Raw genomic sequence first — 19,885 nt, 5'->3', positions numbered from 1 at the left:
CTAACGAGACTTGTTTTTAGCAACTCTGCCTCTTTTAGCAGCAGCGTTTTGTAGGTTCAAAGTCAGCTGAAAACTAAGTTGGCTGAATAGGATCCTAGTAATCCTGTCATCAATAAATGTTTTCACTTGTTCATCTCTTGCAGTGAAACTTGCAGTGATCCAATAGTGAACCGCTTTTCTGTTTTAAGTTTTTTCTGGGGGCCAGCTGTGGTGTTTCTGGGACTTTTTGGTGGCCTATGTTTTCTGTTAGCTGAGTCTCCTGAACTGACTTGCTATGGTAATAAGCAGTAATAGTTGTGTAAAGGAACATGTCGTGCTGGTCAATGTATTGGATCCATTTATGCCATTGAGGAGCTGTGTTCCAGCTACCAGAAAGTAGCCAGGGCTTGTGCAACCTACAGCTGGAACAGGAAAAATTAGTTTGTCTTTCTCTTCTCCCTTCCCTCCACTTTTTTTTTTTACTAACCACATTATATTAGTGTTCTGAGTAGTTACAATGGATCCCTTCTTCTTAAATATGACTGAAGTATCAGTTGTAAACAAGGTTGTTATTTTAACCTTTAGAATTCAATGTATTTATGTAGAGTGTAGAAGTCAGCCAGAGCTTTAAAGACTTCACTAACTTGTGATTCTTTATGCTAGTTAGGACCACTGTCTTTCATGTTGCTCTTGAACCTTGTTCTCCTCCTTGCGTTTGGAGGGAACTTTGATAAGATAGGTTGAAACACTGATAGAGGAAGCAAAACTTAATTTTTTGTGATTAACATCTCTGGTATCAAACATCTGAAAAATAGGTAGGGAGTTGTAAATTTATGCTACCATATATATTCCAGAAGAGATTGAAGGAGTGCTAATTAATTCAATATATTTTTTAAAAATCTTTTTTTTTTAAGAGACTAAAGCTATTATGTGACGTATCTCTTTGTCATTATTAATCTACCACTTTATCCTATTGTAGTTGTCCTATCTACTAAAGGTGTGGAAAAGCCAGGAAGATGGTAGAAGAGGCTGGGGAAGACTTGACAGTAATGGCTCATCTGTTTGAGACCATAAGGGGCACAGATGTGTTGCAGAGAGTAGGGGACTCTGGGTGTGTTTCTGTAGCTTCAGAGGAAAAGGTGCAGTTTCTTTCTACATGGTGTGATCAAGTGAATTTAACTTCGTTAATCAAAGACCTGTGCTTCAGGTCATCTTTTCTTGTTGCCATTTCCACTTTTGACACAGACCTTGTACATGTGTAATATCTTAGGAAGCTGGATTAGCCCCTTCTTAGATGTTTGATTCTGCTCAAAATTCTGCTGACCTCTCAGCTACTGCTTTTAATTACATTGGGTTCTCAACATCCTTCCAGACCTGTGTCACCATAGCACCGCTTGATTATTATTGAAGTGTGTATTGGGCAAATGTCACTAGATGTGAATATATATGTCTGCTGATAGAAGGAAACTCACAATTTCCAGCTTCTTTAAATCATCTTATTTAAAGGCTAGTTAAAATCCTATATATAAATATTAGTTTTCACTGTCATAATTCCACTGCTTTACAAAACTAGCTAGAGTGCATTTCTAGTCTGCTGAGCCACAAATAGGTCAGAGGGCAGTAATTAGACTAAAGCTGAATATACTGCTGCTTTTTGTACCTCCTGTTAAAAAGCTTTGCAGATGGTACTTTAGTATGTTTTTAAAACTTAAAATTTAAGAACTTAACAATTTTATGCCAGGTTAGAAGTTTTGCACCAGTAGTATTCTGGACACTTTATGGTTAATAATTAACTAATATTCTTGCCATATATAATGTTGATTACAGAAAACTACTTTAAAGAACTCCAGTTTGTGATCTTAGCTGTCAGGTTAGCTGACAGTAATAGAGGGCTTGTCACAACAAGGGCAGGTTAAATGTGAAGATTTGACTAAGTGTAGCCATTAAACCCCTAACCTGAGGCGGAGAGTGGATTATCAGATGACTACTGCTTTATGACCTGTAAGTTGGATGCAAGTCATTCTGGTGTTATGCATCCCTTTGATGCAGGAAATTAAAAATAGGTCTACGTAGGATCTACTATTGCCCTAGAGTGTCCTGTATTAAGACACCAGTGCCAACTATGCCAAATTCAGTCTCAGTATTTTGCTTTACTGTCAGCTGAATAATTCTGTGACTGTGGACTTTCCTCTGATTCTATTCCTTCATTTTCCTTATACCGCCTAAACCACCCTATCTTACCATCCTTCAAGTTTCATAAGCGGTCATTTCCTATCTGAGTCTGAAAGCTTCCTGTTTGTCTTTGCTTCTAAACTTTTCCTCTTATTTATTGTCAATGACTCTAATTTTGACAGCTCTCCATCTGTCTCTACGAAGAATTTTCTCTCAGCTTTTATTCTTCTGTATTTCTGTCTTGAGGGCCACCAAGAACATATTTGCCAAGGCAAGTTGTACCCTCCATCTCTGAGTCCAAGAGACTTCTGTGATCTTCCTCTAAGTGTCTAATCTCCTCTGTTTCTTTGTTTATATATTCCTGCTAGATATCCCTTTGGTGCTTGAGAGAAAGGAGTGTGATCATTTATACCACCTTAATCTGGACATTCATTCCCTTATGATCTTGTCAAGTCAAGAAATCTCTTCCTCCCTTATAGACTTCCAAATAACTGTTCTATAGTCATATAGAAAGACCTGGTTTTTGTTTCTAACGCTTCTTTTTTGGAAATGTTTCCAAAACTCACTCTGGTTAGAAGTATTAGAATTTCTAGCCGAATTTTATCCTCACTTTTTTATGCTGTTGCAACATTGCCATTTATCTTTTTTTTTTTGTTTTATTTTGTTATTTATTCCTGTTTAGGTATTCTCTGCTATTTCATATAGCAAAAACTTAGCATTACTGAGTAATAAGCAGTAATGATTCCAATCCAAATGGATGGATTTGTATTAAAACAATTAGTTCAAAAAACAAGTGGAAAAAATACAAGCCAGTGCAGACTGTTAGTACCTGATATTGTGCCAAGTTAAGGTATGCCCTATGGTACAATCCCAGCTGCAGAGACAACTCTGCAGCTATAGTAAGTTCTCTTTTCCTGTTGTCTGTTTGAGTAGTCTTTCCTTTGCTCCTGTTCCAGTTTGAGTGGATTCCATGGTATCATTCTAAATACTATTTCAAATATAGTCAGGACCATGTTTGATAGAAATCATAATAATCTCTCTCTGTATCATCAGAAGAGTCCTATGGGATCAAAGCAAATGTCTATCTAGTTTAGCATCTTTTGTCAGCAGCTAGTGGTGAAAACTTGGGGGGAAAAATGACTAATACATAGTATTTTTGAAGTATTTCTGTGTTTTAATGACTCTGTTCTTCATTTTGGGGAGAAAAACATTTTTTTTACCTGATAACTGATTTCCTGGATTATTCTTCCATAAATAATAATTCAGCTATATCTGGAGTGAGAAACCCTAGCCAACACTTCTGCAGTGATACTGAGAGAGAAAACTGAAAGGGAAACCCTTGCTTTGGTGTACCTTGAGGAAACTTACTTATTTAATGTCTGGTATTTCTTAATGTCAGTTACTAAAATTTATGGTTTTATATGTTTGAATATGTCTCTCAACTTGTCCACTGGCTCAGGGAGGAGGTTTGCTAGCCTGAGCTCATCTTTATGTAAGGACTTTCCTTATTTTGCTGCACGTAACGTTGTTTTGAAGGTTGATATTTGCAGTGACTTGAAGTTGTTCTTGGCTCTTCTGTATTTTCTAAGGAGATGACAGCATCTTTTGAGAATCTCTTCTCTGAGGGATCAAACCATTTTTTAGAAAACTGGTATTAGCCAAATCTCTTGGACTGTAGAGCAACTACTTGTGTTATCAAGGACTTCTGTCTATTTCCTAGGTATGAACAGCGGATCATTTACCTTCTGCTCACCTTGTCTGCTTCAGTCAACCACCACAGCAATTTTTTGCTGTCGCAAACTTGGAAGAGCCAAAGCAGCATCTATTCAATAATAGTTGAATGCAACTCCTTTTAGAGGCTTGGAAGGTGTACTCGAAGAGTTGTAAACTGGCCCTTCCTTTTGGTGTAGTGTTGCACTTCTCCCCAGCAAGAGGGAAGTTTCTTTTAACAACCAACTGACTTGATTGTGTGTGATACAGAACAATTATAAGCTGGAAATGAGATGGACTTCTTAGTAGTACATCTATATGGTACTCTGCTGTTTTTCTCTTCCTCCTCCTCATCCTTACAGATCAGGAATAAAAGCTGCATTGCTGTTTGCATGGGGTATGAGTAACTTTAACATACAAAACTGGTCAAGAAGTTCAGTACTCAGTAAGTTCCTTCATATGGCATTGGCAGAACTGCGGAATGCAGATTTATGTGGTTCCTGCAGGAGTTTTCCTCTTACTTGAAATAAAAAATTGTATTCACACCTTTCTTAAAAATCATATTCCTCTGGTTTCTTGACCTTGCAGTTCAACTGGCTTCCCTGAGTGGTTTCTATTGGCTTTCTAAATTGTTCATGATTTGGGGGGGGGGGGGAAGGGGGCAGTGAACAGAATCCTACTTTCCTACTTGCAGATTTGATCAAGGTAGCGAAGTTTCCTGTTTTGTCTTGCTTGAGACTTGTCAGAAGCAATAGGATATTCTTGAATCAAAGAAACACACTAGGTTATAAGTGGATTAGTGAAATCTGAAGATTCTGCGTTTTCTTACAATTTGTGGTCTTCCAGACTTTTTTGGATGGGGGGGAGCTGCTTAAATTGAGTACAGGATTTGCAACGAAGTGGTTGTTCTAAGGCGCAGAATAGGTGCATAACTATTCCTTTTCTAAACAATATAAAATGAAAAAGTATCTACTTCTTTAGAAGAGTCACAAATTTAGGACTCAATTTAGGATCAATGTCTTTGTCTGGAAATACACTTTCAAAGCAAAGGAGGAGGTAGTGCTGGAATACAGGAGGAATGGATTGTTTCTAAATCAGGATAGCCTGCTGTATTTAAACCTATCAGTCTTGTGCAGGAGCTCTTGTCTATGTCTCCCCATGTATTTAGAGTCCTGTCACCAGGTACTTGAAATATCTGGTTTTCCTCTGTCTGCCTCTCCCCCAAATTTAGGTTGGACAGTTATTAATGTGAGTTTTATGGAAAGTAATTAGAAATTAATTACAGTAAAATTAATAATTTGATTACAGAATATTTCAGTAAGTGTGTAAGAGGTATAGGGTTTCATTTTCGGACTACATGAATTCTGTTCCACTCCAGATGCAAATTTGAGTCCAGAACATTGAAACTGACCATTTGGTGTTTTCTTGCCATCTAATGACTGGGAAGATGTTGATCAAAAGTTTATACAGATATGTGCTAATGACCTTAAAATTCTTTGTTGAAGTACATCCAAAGCTAAAAGCAAAAATGAGACGAATTTGTTTTCCTTTTTCTTTTCTGTTTGACATCTATTATCTGATAAGAATGCCTAAAATTTTTTCACAGTTCTCCTTGTTCAGTCTTCAGTGGAAAATAAGGAGATCTAGCACTTCTAATAAAATACTGAATGTTTAAAAACTCATATACATGAGTACATGTTCCTGTTAGCCAGGTTATGCCATGTTCAACAGAAATAACTGAATTTCTAAGATACAAGTTGCAGGTTGATTGTCCATGACATGTAAGTACGTACCACGCCTCCACTTACATGCATTGGGCATATTTAAGAACAGATCTGAAATCACAGTTTACCTGAATTTGGGATTCTTCCAATCCAACTAAAGTATTTAAGGCAGCACATATTTCTATTCTGAATCCTAAGAAAGAGTCTTACAGAAAAAGTGTGGTTAATATTTCTTCCTTCAAGGAAAGCTATTGCATAGGTATGAGCAATTCGGTTTTGTTGACCTAGTTGACAGTGCCAGCTTTGATTTGACTCATTTGCTGAACCAAATGGGAGTAGCATGTCTGGCTTTTTTTAACCAGTCATTCTTAAAATAAGCTTTAGGTTAAAGTGGAAGTATATGGTTTAAGTATCATAAAATGCAGAAAAATAAACTTTAAAAAAACCCTATCAAATTAACTGTCAGTTTGAAAGGTACACTGCATTCATCTCCTGATGAAGTTGTGGTGTGTCCAAGCTTACTAAAAATGCTTTTTGATAAACTGTTTCATAGTTTGTATGTATTAATAACATTTTTTGGCAGTAAATACATTTCAAGTCTAGTATTAATAAAGGATGAGCATATAAAGCTTCAGTTTGTTTATAGGATTGATAGTTTGTTTACTAAGTGATGTTTTGGCATCCAGATACCAAGATACTGATTCTGTAGCTTCAGTAGATGTGGAATAAGTATTGATTTCAGTGAACTGCCATATGAGTGCAGTCTAGTTGCAGGTTTGAAATCCTGTAGTTACTGTTTTATAATGGAGACTGACAAATAATCCCTCAAAATAAAGGAGTCGGATCTGCTGGGGGATAAGAATAGTTTGTTTGTTTGTTTTAACTGCATAATTTCTGAAACAACTTGTGTTTTGGAGGAGAAACAAGCCCTCTGAAATGATTATTAACAACAAAAAAAAAAAACCTCCTGAAAATTTACATGAAGTTGAAAGTCAGTCTCTTCAGAAAGTCCATTTTCTTGTAACTGATGCCTGACAATAAATTTAACATGGAAAGCTTCTGAAACCTTGAAGGATCCTAAGCTTCAGTTTCTCAAAAGCTCATCAGACTTGGAATGTTTTGAATTAAATATTTTTTTGGCTCAGTGAGCTGGCATTTTCTGATAACTGTATTTTCTCCAACAGCTTCCAGCCAGCTTCTCTTCCTTAGCAGAAGGCTTCATGTTCTTTAATTCTGATAATTCAGGAAGCATGCCAGACCTATTTATTCATTAGTTTACTGCTAAACTTCTTTCCAGATGCTGGTAAGATGTGTGGTAGTAAAGTGATGTTGTGACCTATTTATTTTTACAGATTTGCTTATGGACTTCACAGAAAAGTGAAGAATAAGTGATCATTTGATTAGGCCTTCATGAAGAAAAGAAGCTTTTGTCTAGCAACCCTGAGCTTTTTAGGTAAAATAGGTGAACTTTTTGGTCCTCTTTTGTACCCTAAAATCGTGATTAAGAAACGTGTGGTTGCTTCTCTTTTAGTCTGGGGAATAGCTTTCCTTATGCTGTGTAAGGACATATCAAGCGTTTTTTCAAGATGGATGGTAGCTTATTAACACTGACTTATTTTGTCTGGATTTTCTTCACTAAGGGTACAAACTATAAACTTGTAACCAGCCCAAGTTGTTACTAGAACAGTTCAGAGCAACATATGGTATCAAGATAGTATTTTGATGTAGTGCTTTGAACAAAGAAAGGTTGGGTAATCTTCAGTGGCTGAAGAATTTCTAACCAACACTCACATGAAACATACTTAAGGTGCCTTGGAGCCATTAGCAGCCTGTGGTCAATTCTGTGTTCTGCTGCAAGGCTGGCCAGCTTAAGAAGACCCAAGAAATGGTGAACACAGAGGTAGAAGTGACAAAAGACAGTTCAGCTGGGTATAGGTGCCTTCTGTAAGGACATTTTTCTGAGATCACTGTAAGGGCCTGATGCATCTGATTTACTTGGACTTGAATTTGATCAACTTTTTCCTGAGTAGTTCTAACTTTTATCAAGGAATAAAGCCATGTGTCATGTAACAGGCAGAATTCTCTCAGAGAAGAATGTTTGCTGCTTTGATGCTGGTCACCGCAAGCAGCAACAGAAAGTCGTACTCCCTTTGTTGACTTGCAGATACGTAAAGGTTAATCTTGATGTCCAGTAAGATGCATACTAACTTCACGTGAAGGTAACTTTCCCTGCGTGACAACTGGGATTATACCACTGTTCAAAGAAAGATTTTTTTTTTTTTTTAAGAGAAAACTGGAATTAAATTCTACTAATTGTCACTTAAGCGCTTTCCTTTTCCTTTACCCAACAGCAAACTATATTTGGTGTTTTGCTTATGCTTCTCAAATTACAGATAATGCCTGCATCTTACCAAATATCTTATGCCATTTTCCAGATTAGATCTAACTTTAATTTTAGCTAGAAGCTACAGTAAAAGGTGTTAATGCCCTCCCTCTCCTTATTTACAGGGCCACAAGGGCAGTAATTCTTATTGGCCCAGAAGATTACTGGAAGTGTAGAGATGCTTTGTTTTTTAATGAATCTCATCTTTTTTACTGTGGTTTACAAGTACCTGAAAAGTTGACGTAATCTCTGATTTAATGCTAATTTTGGTCTCAATTTACGAATCTTAATGTTTCTGTCGGCTGCCACACTTCTCTTTAAAATAAACAAGTGAAGGGGGAGAGGGTGGGGAACAGGACATTTCCTCTTTTTGTTTTGCCTCTGAGGTATGGCCAATGCCAGTCTCCCAGCACTGGAGGATTATTCCGTCTTTGCATTCTACTGAACTGCTTAATGATCTAACTGGTTCTTTTGTCATATATACTCTTTTTGAAAGCTATATACGTTCATCATTTGCACCTCCTGAAGACAGCACCATGTGGAGGGTTGAAAGCAAGAGTTTTTTTTGTAACTGAAAAGCAGCCTATTAGAACTGAAATTGTTCTGTAGTCCCGTTTCACATCTCATTGGCAAGTGTGTGCAAGTTCTGGTTGTCTAATCTCTCTTTGCTGGCAGCAGCAGCAGTGTCCTCAATTAGATTAACTTTTGGAGTCAAGATTTGCATTAGAGGAGGACAAATATCTTTTTTAGCTATGATTCTGAATTTGTGCTGGAGTCTAAATAGAGGATTTCCTCCCTTTCACATTGGAATCTCTGGTATGTTGGTTCCTGTTTGCTTAGGGTTCTGAATCAATACAGTAAAGAAAACGAGTGTATTGAGGTAAATGTTTTGGAACTTTCTATTCTGTGAATGCTTTCTTTGGTGCTGTAGACAAAAAGTAGATACAAGTTGGATGAGTATCCCTATACAGCCTTCTTGCTATTACATCCCCTGTGCAAAAGGTGTCCTGAATTATATATGTTCTTGCAAGGGAAATGGACTATTTCTTAACTGAGAATATGTCCAGATAAGTGTCCTTGCTTCTGTTGCCATGATCTGTGTCTTGCTGTTCAGAATATCCAAGTTAGCTTATTTTTTGTTACTGTTTGTATGAATGGCAAAGTTCATTTGCTTTTTTAACTCAACACCTCAGTGGCTTCATAACATTTATAAAAAATCTACTAAAGCAACAATAAAAGTTTGGAAGGAATCTAAGAGGTTAGTTGTGGACTTGATAGTTACATAAATAAGTAAACAAAACCAGACTTAAGATATGAATACATCTTCCCCCTTTGTGTGTGTGGTGGTGGGGGGGGGCAGGGAGAAGGAGAACAGAGGTAGAAGAAACTTGAGTATCAGCATCTCGAGCTACTGTCAGATGTTCTGCTCTTTACTTACAAAATACGAAAATAACTCTCCTATACAAAGTTTTCTCCTTTAACAAATAAGGGAGCTGCTGTTTGTATCCTAATGAGAAACAGATAGATAGATGTAATAAGAGTAGAAGACTGATGTAAAATTTTTGAAAATGTCCAATAGTTAAGTTAGTGCTACAGAAAATTTATGGAATGCTTGCTAAGTCAATTGGGAATAGTCTGACATACCAAATTAACTTGATGATGGACAAATAATAAATGTATCTATTCTTAAGAGGTTTCAAAGTTTCTGATGTAGATTTTTTTTTTCTGCGTAGTCATTTAGAAGCAGAAGACCACTTTTTTTTTTTAGAAAAGTGTCCCTCTGTAGTGTTGAACAAATGGAATACAAGGAACACCTGTAAAATAGCTGGGGGGTTATAACTTGGGAGGTTGTAATTTTATATAATTAGAAATAAAAAAATGATAAAACGTATGTTCTAAGCCCCATTCTCATGAAAGCAGTAATCTGTAAAAAAAAAAAAAAAAAAAAAAAAAAAAAAAAGAACTTCTTTCTTTGTGCCTTTCTAGAAAGCCTAAACAAAATGCTTCTTCCTGCTCTTGTGTAGTAACTTCAGCATTGTTGGCACAAGGAGAGTTTCAGAGTACTGTTATCAGTGAAGGTTTCAGCTGGTATTGTACCTTGCTGTGAAGTTATTACTACTTAAATAAAAGCATATGGGACAAAGGAGGCTAGTCATTAAGGAGAAGGTTAACCTATTGTCTAGGACACTAGTGTTCATAGGGCCTGTCGTCTTATCCTTGCTTGTCCATAATTGATTTCCAATGTGACTTTAGTTTCTGAGCCTCCTTCTACAGTTTGTGTGATATTTATAGGTCAGGAAGTACTCCTTAAAATAATAGGTTGCGGGGTGTGATTTCAGAATGGGAACAAAATTTATATGAAGACTACGTAGTAGTGTTTCCATGGCCAAAGGAAAATGCAGAAGCATGGATTAAACTTCTAGCTGTACTCCAGTTTCTTTAGCACTGAGTGAAGTAACAATACCATAATAGAACACCAAAAAATAAGTTTCTTTTTAATGCTGTGTCTGGCAGTAATGAGCACAATCTCATTAAGCTTAATCCTATTCTCTGGATTTTCCTAATTACATTTTAAAGACCATTTGTTAAATTTTACAGTCCTCTAAGAATTGAAATCAGCAATTATGAACCTATTTTAACATTACAGCTTTGATTCAGAAGGCAACATTAGTGTGCTAAACTTCATATTGCCTACAATGTGCAGACTTTTTTCTCCTGTAACTTTTTGTTCCATTTACTTTGTTTAGAATATTGAACACAAGAACTCAAAACCCAGCGGCAGATGTAGATTTTCCTTGATGATGCATGTTATTTAACAGCTCCTTTTTTGTTAAACTGGGGAACAATGATGCCTTATTTTATTTAAAAAGCTAATAACTTATTTGCACTTTAAACAACTGACCTTAACTCACCTAATAAAGTCAGCAAATCATGTGTTGTAATCTTCAGAACTTGCTGCTGTCTAAAAATTAACTTCTTACCAGAACTTCCATCTCTTCCACTTCATGGCTTGCTATATTATGAATTATATTTGAATTTTTAAATATACAAAGATCTTACAGAGCTTCAAGATCCTTTCTTTCCCCCCTTCATTGCCACAAGAGGCTGCAATTTTTTAACATAATCTTGTTTCAATATAGTAAATAAAATATTCATACATGTGTCCATCAAAGCAGTGTATAGCACTCTTACACTTTGTCTTGAATGAGAATATGCTGAAGAATGGGAAAAAATGGAATTTGATTTGCAAACACTAGCTATGTACCAAACTCTACACATAATGTACAAGAGCAATGTGTATTTTCTAATGGGGAACCTTTCAGAATTAAGGTGAAAAATAAGTATGAATCAGATAAGCAATATTGTTACTCATGCATCTCTTCCATTTGAATTTTGTATGTCTATATAAATGACACCTATCATCTCTGCATCTGGAGATCTGAACAGAACATTGTCTTTGTGATCTCGATAAATACCAAATCAAAAAGTGAATGTATTCATAAATATTTTCACTGAAAGCATTTTATCAGTCCATTTGCTTTTTATCTTCCTAAACTGTAAAAAGCTACAGCGAACAGGGGACAAGTATAAATGATGGGTTTTCCGTGGTAACTTATGCCAGTTGTATGACTTGAAGTTGAATTACAGGATTTTTCCTCACCAGTATTTCTGCTTTTCTCTGTGGCAAAAGTGTAGTAGGTAGTTACATGGATTTCAAATTATCCTGTTCCAAGTGATGTAGAAAAGTATCAGTTGTAATTATTGTTTGCCTGAGTCTTGTGAGTCTCTCTTTCTTGAGATTATTTAGTAGTAGTGTTATGTCTTAGCACTGAATAAAAGAGAAATAGGCATACATTCTTGTATTTTTGCTTTTGATGCTTTTAATAAAAAAGGATTAAGTTAATTTTTACTATTTTAAATAAAATGACTTTTAAAAAAATAGCTAAAGCACTGAAATTGGATTGCTACTGAAACGTAGAACATATAAATGAAAAAAGAAAAAGGTGACTTGCAAAGCACTGAGTTGAGGGAGGATGGAAATGTATCTGCTTTTATTAAGTGGACATTTATTTGAGAAAGAAGATATAAATACATGAATTAATATGGCCATAAACAATACTAGGAGAACCAGAAATGAATTTAGTGAAGAAGGTACCAAATCAAGCATTTTAATTTAACCTACATATACTACTGTCTTCTTTCCAACTGTATAATAATCACCTCCCCTATCTTCTGATCAGCCAGCTGATGCTTTTGAAAGCAATACTCAAATGTCAGCTTCAATTTATTATGTGACATTTGTTCTTTTTGGCTGTTCTTGTAACATATGGTCTGAGTTGTTTGAAGAAATTTGTTGAAAACATTTGCAATCTCAGTTGTGATCACCTACACGATAGGAAGAGGGACGAAGGAGAATACAGTTTGACATGGAATTAATTTGGGATTTACCAGGAGGTTAAAATAACTGTTTCCTCTCTAAATGCTATCATGGAAGTTCAACTTGTGGAAAAACAATTGCTAATGTACAACTGAACTCTTATACTTTTTATTTTTGACCTCAATCTGTAAATATGGAACATTGTAATTTAGCAATTTTACAAAAGTTTACCTAGGCCAGTCATTGTATTAAAAATACTAAGCCTACAGTTGTGTGATTATTTCTCTCTAGACTTGGTGCAAAGTGTTTTTGGCCGGAAAAAAAAAATAATAGATGGATAGCTCCCACAGTGGCAAATACAGCTCAGCTGTACTTTACTAGCCTCTAGATTAAACAGGGGGAGTAGCCTTCATAGTAATAGCCACACTATGTAAAGAGTAGGTGAAAGATGGTTGTAGTTTGATCATGCAGTGAGGGACAGTTCTCAGGTTCCTTGAATACCTCTCTAAAAGTCTGTACAACCTGCGCCACCTGGGAAACTTACATGGAATGCATCAGTTTAACCATTACTCTGTTTTTCATAACAGAGAATTTTACAGCCTGTACTTCATACTTCTATCACATACACTTTCTATTAGATACACTTTTAAGATGTGGCAGGTACTACATAGTTGACAGTAATAAAATGATATAGAAAGCTGAAATAGATTGTGTCGCTCTGTGAGCACTTGAAAGCTAGTTTTTCATTAAGACTTTAAACAAAAAGAATCTAAGGATTTTTATTTTGGATTTAATAATTCTGTTTAATGTATGGAGTTTTTTTTTTCTATGCAAACTGGCAGAAGAGAGGCTCAACAGAATATTAAGTAAGATAGCGGAATACTTCACGGAGTAACTATGGCTGAATTGCTCAATAATGGTAGTTACTCTTACCCTTGCAGTTTCTTTGACTTTGTAAAGAGTTAGTACAATAGCTTACCTGAAACAGGACCTTGCCATAAACCCTGGCCCAGTTTAAAACTTCAGGTTTAGGCAAGGTAGTAAAACAGCCCTACCTCTAGCTTTATCATGCCTTAACCCCTGCACTATGCCCTCTTCCTCCCCCCCCCCCCCCCCCAATGTATACAGTAGAAAGAAAGAGGTAAACAGCAGGTCCTGATTTTGGCCCACTCCTTTGTGAGCAGCAACTGTGAGAACAGTTGGTCAAATGTCTCTGCTGGTTAATAGGTATACCAGCAGCCCGGAGCATGTTCCACATGGGTCCTAAGTGAGCCTGATGCCCTGTTAAGTGTTTTTTGACATTAATAGTAGTAATAGACTTTTATCCCAAGCTGTTAATTCCGCTTCCCTCTTTTTCATGAGGCTGCATTAACAGTGGATTTTGCAGCTGCTCTGTGCTGAATGGTAAACTTAGATTAGTTATTGGCTCCTGGGTAAGACAAAGACATCTTTATATGAAGTAAGTTTGTGTACTGCTACTAGTTAATACTGCTGGGCCCCCTGGCCTTTCTCTTACTGAACCAGTTGAACAGAAGATTACACTGTCATGTCAATACAGACAGAAGCAAGCCATGAGATTTTTGTCTTTTTAATCACTTGGGAATTTTCTGTGTTCTGACAGTTGTTTAAAGATGATAGATAGTTGCTTTACAGTGATAACAGCTAGTACCCTTACATGCCATCCCATCTTCTCCTATGGACTTCTGCATGCAGTTCGCTCAACTGGTCCACACCTTGGTTTTCCCCTTGCAGGGATAGTACTTCATGCCCTCCAGAGTTTGTCACTAGTCACAGTGGCATGGGATGCCTGAGAGCAGACCTTTGCCAATATAAATCATTGGAAGAGAAAGCACAAAGTACTTCACTCTTTGTCATGGATGTCCTACCTCATTCAACAGTGGGATTTCCTCTTGCTTAGTCATCTTCTTGCATCTGCTGTACCCGCAGAAGCCTTTTTACTCTCCACATTCCCTCACCAGTTTCAATTCCAGTTGATCCTCGACTTTCCTAATTTCATCCCTGTATATTCAGGCAATGTTTCTGTTCCAGCTCCTGTATACTTCCTTACTGACTTTGAGTTTGTACAGGAGTCTCCTGTTCAGCCAGACTGACGTGCTGCTTGCTTCATGCACATCACAGTGCAGTTTTGTGCTCTGAGGAGACTCTCCAACAGTGAGTCAGATCTCCTGAGCCTCAGATTCTTCCTTGCCTCTTCCACTAGACCTCCCCCCCTACCCCACCCTCCAAGAGCTTACCTACTAGTTTCTTGAACAACCAAAGTCTGCTCTCCTGAAGCACAAGCTAATTATTCAGCTACTCACCTTCTTCACTTTTCACAGGATGTTAAACTATTGTCTCATGGCTTTTGCAGGTAATAGTGCTGTCAGCTGTCATGTCCCTGCTCAGTTCTTCCTTATTAATGAGTAGCAGGTGCAGCAGAATGCTTTCCCTATTCAGCTTCTCTACCACTGTCATCAAAAGCTGTCCTTGAAGTACCTCAGATATCTCCACAGTTGCTTATGTCCTTATGTTCTTTTTCAGTAGATGTCACAGTAATTGATACTCCTCGTGAGAATTATGGCCCGTGATTTTGTAACGTTTTCCTGGTTTTAGAAGGCTTCATCCATTCCCTGTTGATTTAAAAGTCAGTAGCAAATACTCACCATGATATTCCTCTTGTTGCTGCCCCCTCCCCCGATCCTGATCCATAAATTCTCAACTATCTTACTGCCTATTCTATAGAAAAGCTCCATTCATTCAAGCCCTCCACATAAATTGTAAACCATGCCCTCTTGCCTTCCCAGTTTATTTCTTCCTAAAGAATCTGTATCTGTTCATTGCCGTGCTCCAGTTGTGTGAACTATCTCACTGCATCTCTGTAATACCAGTGAGGTCAGTTATGTATTTTGACTTCCTTGTGCTTGCTGCTCTGCTGCGTACATTCATATAGGCTATTTGGGATAGGTCCCTGCTTATGCAAATTTCTCAAGGGGTATGTAGGAGACTCTGTGTTGTGCTGTCCTGTACGTATACCTTCGCAGTCTCCACTTCCTCATAAACCATGTTTGAAGCCCACCTGACTAGGTTAGCAAGCCTGTTAAAAATTATGATTTGCTTTACTGAATGGATTCTGTCACTCACTATCAGTCCTTGTTAGGCAGAGAGTATCCTGTTGTCATAAAAGCTGAAGTCCTGCCTGCAGCTGTGTAGCCAGTTGTTCACCCTCAGGATGTGTTTGGTGCTTTCAGAGCTTTTCCCCTTGATCTACATCTGGGCCCTAGAACCTTTCACCATTGTCCCTGCTGCCCTGTAGTTAGCTTCGATCTACTGAAGCTGTGCCCTGGCATGGTTGCCATATACATGAGTGTCAAATAGTGTTACTACAATTGCCAGGTGAACCTTAAAAGTCTTTCTGTACCATCCCAGGTCTGGGCTCTGTGCAAGCAGCATACCTTTTAAGACAGCAAGTCTGGCTGATGGGGAGGTGCCTCTGTTCCCCACACACAGGAGTCTCCAACCATTATCAGCTAATGCTTTCTTTTAGTGACATGGGTGACAATCCATTGGCTCAGATGCCAAACCTGATGCAACTTGTTCCTCCTCACTTATTGCCTGGGCTGTATAGCTTTTCTGCACTCTAATGTCTATCGGCGGAAGAAGAGAGACCCCTTCCTATTACTGGAAGTCACAGCTTCTAGCCTCCCTCATCCTCTAAGGAAAGCAATAGATTTAATAAAGGAGGATTGTAAGAGATGAGTTTTAGGGCTCTAAATGTCATCAATCCTGCTGAAAAAAGGAGCAGAGGAACTTAGACCTTGTAGAAAACTGTACAAAGTGGAAAAAGAATACATTTTTGCTGGGAAAACTTTAGAATAAGCACTGGAAAAAGGCTCTGTGTTTTGAAGTCATATAAATAAAATTTAAAAGAAAGGATCTAGTATCCAAGGAGAAAAAAGTAAATATTCATGGTGAGTAAGTCTAAATCATAATGTCAGGGGTAAGTTCTGGGAGAATTTGTAGGAGTATTTTCACTTTGGATAGGTGAGATGAAACTAAATTTGGTAAATTAGCGGTGAAGCGGATTGGTGTGTCCTTTGTTCAGAAGGGGGAAAAATATGCTAATTGTCATCCTTAATACAAGCTGTATAGAGATCTGAAAATAGCAGTTTCTTTAAGGAAAGCTTCACAGAGCTGGATTTTGTGTACTGATGTTTGTGCATAGACAGAAACGGGCAGTAGGACAAGCAAGTAGTAAAATAAAGGCAGAAACAAGAAACGTCTTCTAACCCCTCAAAAAAAAAAAAAAAAAAAAAAGAAGGAAAAAACAGTACAGCTGTTAAGAGGTACAGGGAGTTTTTTCAGTGCTGACTGGAATTGTAAACAAATTCTCTATTTGGTTTATAAAGTGCAGAGTAGTAGGAGTTGGTATATGTTCCTTTGGAATCAGAACTGTCTCCAAGAGATTCTTCACACCAATGGTGTTTTTACCCAGTGATAATAACTTGCAAGAGCCTAAATATTGGCTAACTGCTCACTAACATGGCTTGCAGTATAATGTTAATGAAACCAATTACACATATAGCGTATTTTGTTTTGTCACACCTGTGTTTTAGAAAAAATTGTTTTTTTTTTTTTTTTTTTTTTTTTTTTTTTTTTTTTTTACTTCAAACTTAATCTCTTTTGCTTTTGTGTTGTCCATAATTGTTTGAAGCCGGAAGAATGGAGAATTTGTGCAATGCTAGTAGGTGAATTTGTATTAATGTTGTGTCTAACATTGATGGATAGTATCTTAAGGCAACTTTTCGTGTACACTTGTCTTGAATTTTTGCTTTTGATTTTTGAAGGTTGTATTTTCAAAAATCTGTGAAAGGACAGCATTTCTGTCAATTAATTTGTGTTTCTGTTCCTGCATAGTACATTTATTAAAAAGAAAAGAGAAAAAAAATCTATACTTACAGTGCAAATCATAGATTCATAATAATTACAAAATATTGAATGTAATTGTGTAATGTGAAATAATGTATTAATACCACTATAATTGTATGAATGCAAAATGGAAAGGCTAATTTTTAAGGCAGTATGACTAATCAAGCTAAACAGCTCTTCTGTGTTAAGATAACTTATCTGCTTTAGGATTTTAACATATATAACATGTTAATTAGAGTATGGTAGATATTTATTCCTCATACTAGTATATACGATCTAAAACAGTAAGTTCAATGTCATTTTGTGATACAACAGCAGTACATTGTGTTGTTAGAGGGCATCACAGCTGATGAGCAAATTTATAATTCCAGGAGTTTTTTGTTGATGGTAATTGTTTCCTGAAGATGCTGTCTGTTTTATGTAGCGGAATGATAAAGCAGGCTCACAAAGTACTATGAAATAACTACATCTTTAATATAGATAGGTCTTGAATATAAACAATGAGAACATCTGAATGCTGCTTTGAATTATCCTCTTAGTTGAAAATAGGCTTATTATTTGGAAGTCTGTAGGAGAAAAGAGAGGACAGTTGGAAAATGTCTCTATATTGAACTAAACTTCCTTTTTATTATATTGAAGATGTTGTAAATTCTCACTATATTTCATCAAATCACTTGGATCTCCTCTTCAGTTTTATTTATCCATTGGTTTGATCTATCTTTTCCCTGGCTGCAGTGATTTTTCCCAAATACCTAACACAGACTAGCTGGTAAATCTGGAAAATAATTGGATTTATCTAATCCTCAATTTTAAAACGTTTTTGTACAGATATTCAGGACTAAAGAGAGAACTGTTATGACGTAGAAAGCAAAATAAGCTTTCTTTTTTACATTTATAGAACTATTAGCCTATTCAGATTGTGCTGGTAATCTAAAATGAGAAGTTTTTGCTTTCAAAGTTTTTTGTTTTGTAATATATGATCCTACTTCTCAATGTAGGAAAGACTATCTCACTTGAGTAGAGCTATGAGGTTAATCCTTCCACCTTTAAGATTCTGTGGCAGTTATTTTAAGTCTAATGAGGTTGTTGGGGCATGGCTTAATAGGCTGATTCTGTGCAGATGGCAGTTACTTGTCGTGTGTTTATCTTCTAATTCTGTTGAACAGTACTATAGAAGAAGAAATAAATATTTGTGTGATAAGTGCAACAATTAACTACTGCAGAATTTCAAAATATTTGCTGCCAGTGTTCTCTAATTTGCTTTCTTTTAAGAAACTTTTGTTTTACTATTTTAAATGTTTCTTTTGTTTTCAGGTTTTGAAAGTATTTTAGAAGGGCTTTATGGACCAAGGCTACGAAGAGACCTCAGTTTATTTGAAGGTAAATAAGCCAGCTTTTAGTGCAATGAGCTTTGTTTTACTAGCTCTTCTTTTAGTTAGTTTTCAGTTAGAATTCAGCATGTACTGAATTCTGAAAAGGAAATCTTCGGTTGTTTTCTTTCTTACTTGTTTTTCATATACGACCATATATTGTTCTTGTCCGTATTGTGCATGTACAAGGTAAAATTGTAACTAGGTGGTATTCTCATGCAAGGAAATTTTGAATAAACTAAGCATGCCTGAGTAGGTGCATGGAAAGATGTACTTTTCTGGAATATTGCATCCCCTGCTAACAACTCTTACTGGACAATCCTTAGAAAGGGAGGACAAGAGGTTCAGCTTACTTTCAACATTAATCAGGAAAAGGAAAGTTATGAATGTTACTTTGTTGTTGTAGTTGTCTAGAAAATTAGGGGTTTTTTTGCCCTTTTCTTTCTTTTTCTTTCTTTTTCTTTTTTTCTTCTTTTGCTTTTTTTTGCTTTTTTTGCCTTTTTTTTGCTTTTTTTTTTGCTTTTTTTTTTGCTTTTTTTTTTTTTTTTGCTTTTTCTACCACCCATGTACACCTATCCTTATCCTATATGTTTTTGGTTTTGCTGAAATAACTGCTAATAACACCTGACTCTTTAATTAATTAAATTAAGTATGAGATGACTTATTAGCCATTGACAAAAAATTGCCTTGAAGTGTTAAAAGGAGGCGTGCTGTCAAGTTCACTTTCATAGCTTATAAGAATTTTCCTTCTATTATCAGAATGTCCCTTTGCCTACCTTTTCATTTCTTCATGATTTATTTTTTGATAGTATGGTTTTGTAGAGCTTGTAACTTGTATACTGCTGGTACATGAGACAGTGGCAAATACAGTATCTGTTTGCTTGAAATAGCTTTGGCATGGTTTCTTTAACTTAATTACTGTTTTATCCACTTCTCATTATGCAAGTTCCTTGGCCTGTCTCATGTGCTTAACACAATATTTTCAAGGGAAAGGGGAGAACTTGAAATGCTATTTTACTAGAATTTTAAGAATATGTTTCTGCCAGTTACAAAGCTAAGCATGCCAATAGAGACTTCTAAAGCATTAAAGATATGTGTAAATGTGGGCTGAAGTTTATTTTCATGAATAGTACTCCCATCTGCTGTGATTGAAACAAGCATGTTTTTGCTTTGGAAAGGGAACAGGGCATTCTTAATCTTGTAATAGTGTACAGTATCTTTTTTTTTTCCTGTTTGTAATTCC

General features: G+C 36.4%; 1 protein-coding gene across 5 annotated transcripts in view; it reads left to right on the top strand.

The window, feature by feature from the left end:
- LCORL (ligand dependent nuclear receptor corepressor like) overlaps window positions 1–19,885 on the top strand; it is a 77,260-nt gene that overhangs the window by 7,080 nt on the left and 50,295 nt on the right. For 4 of the 5 annotated variants that reach the window (XM_062575384.1, XM_062575385.1, XM_062575382.1 and 1 more), the window contains exon 2: window positions 18,587–18,652. The exons of the other annotated variant lie outside the window; for it this stretch is intronic. In XM_062575384.1, the coding sequence (XP_062431368.1) occupies window positions 18,587–18,652 (66 nt within the window). The remainder of the gene's footprint in view (window positions 1–18,586; window positions 18,653–19,885) is intronic. 5 annotated transcript variants of the gene reach the window in all.

The sequence above is a fragment of the Rhea pennata genome, chromosome 4, assembly GCF_028389875.1.
Source record: "Rhea pennata isolate bPtePen1 chromosome 4, bPtePen1.pri, whole genome shotgun sequence".
NCBI classification, from domain to species: Eukaryota; Metazoa; Chordata; class Aves; order Rheiformes; family Rheidae; genus Rhea; species Rhea pennata.
This window is presented reverse-complemented; position numbering and strand designations above follow the sequence as displayed.